Source organism: Cyprinodon variegatus, unplaced genomic scaffold, assembly GCF_000732505.1.
Source record: "Cyprinodon variegatus isolate N-32 unplaced genomic scaffold, C_variegatus-1.0 Scaffold467, whole genome shotgun sequence".
Lineage (NCBI taxonomy): Eukaryota > Metazoa > Chordata > Actinopteri > Cyprinodontiformes > Cyprinodontidae > Cyprinodon > Cyprinodon variegatus.
Window position 1 is genome coordinate 578,108 of NW_015150920.1, and position 1,416 is coordinate 579,523.

General features: G+C 35.7%; 1 protein-coding gene across 1 annotated transcript in view; it reads left to right on the top strand.

Annotated features, from left to right (window-relative positions):
- Positions 1–877, top strand: part of LOC107094164 (cyclic nucleotide-gated cation channel-like) — a 16,149-nt gene extending 15,272 nt beyond the window's left edge. The window contains exon 11 of the mRNA XM_015389606.1: positions 664–877. Coding sequence (XP_015245092.1) covers positions 664–849 — 186 coding nt within the window. The 3' untranslated portion in view covers positions 850–877. The remainder of the gene's footprint in view (positions 1–663) is intronic.
- The last annotated feature ends 539 nt before the right edge of the window (positions 878–1,416 follow it).

Consider the following 1,416-nt stretch of genomic DNA (forward strand, 5'->3'; position numbering starts at 1 on the left):
CAAAACCAAACTTGTTTGCAAACTTACTTGCAACCACAACAATCCCGCCCGCTTGATAATCGACCAATCACATTCACTTTATTTACTCGCGTAAAGTTGTGCACTACTAAGGACAATTCGGAAATGCTACAGTTGGAACAGCTGCTTCCCTACGACTTTTATGCATTACATTCTTTTCAAATCTCATTGACAGATTCCCCCCTCTGATCTGTTTTTGGTTCTCTGTGTAGAAAGTAGCTTGCTCTGCTTGGTCATTAGCAACAGCCTCTCTACGAGGCCAAGCAGATGGTCCGTTCATTGACCAACCAGAAGCGTAGAGTGGGAAATCTGTCAAATAGAATTTGAAAAGAGTGCAATGTGTTAAACTTGGTCTCCTGAAGAAACAGAAAAAAATGAAATCATAAAAATATTTGGAAAAAAATTAGATTTATAAAGAAAATGAACAAAATTAAAACAGAGAAAAATAGCGAATTGTAAAAATATTGGTTGAACTTTTGCTCTTTTGCTCATTTTATAAATTACTCTCAACCTCTCAAAGTTTTATAAAGTTTTTTCGTTTCGTTTTTTGAAACATGTTATTTCCTTTAACAAATATTGAAACAAATTTCTCTCCATAGAAAATGCTGGAATCCTGACAATAACTGGGAAAAAACTTCTTTTCAGACATCCTTGGCGCGCCTGCAGAGTGAGTTTAACTCTTCGCAGCTTCGACTGAAGAAGAGACTGACTTCCCTCGAACACAGCATCCCCACGGCAACCACTGGCAGCGGCTTCCTGTCAGACCCTGATGGCGCAGACAGCATCTCTGGCTGTGATTTTGTGCGAAGTGAAATCAACATTCGTCTCTGAAAACTCCTTTCACACAACCGTCACAAATATTTCACTCAAAAAATACTTATTTTTCTTTTTGATAACTTGTTCTGTATCTCAATATAAGCCGTTTGGTAAAATTATTTGTAATTCTTTACATTTTCTAGATCTAAAACACTCTAATGTGTTTTCTTGAGATTTTTGCGACAGACCAACATGGTTTTTGCATAACTGTACAGTGGAAGGAAAAGTATAAATAGTTTCTAACAGTTTTATTTGCAAATAAAGATCCCAAAGGTATTGGAAAGCATTTATATTCTCTCCCTCTGAGTTTGTACGTTCTAAAACCACAGCTCTGAATGTTTTGTAGATGTAAATTGGTTATTTTGATGTTAAAGTTGTAGATTTGACCTTTAAAGTCGTAGGGAAATCATATTTAAATGTCAAATCATTCTGGCTTAAACACGTATATAAATGTACTTTTATCAGATCATATTGTCCCAAAAGTTAAAAAATTTCAAAATCCAACGGTTGGAACGGCAGCTTCCCTACGACTTTAAGCCTTCCTCTCAATGATCATCTTTAATATTCTGGATCACACTAATT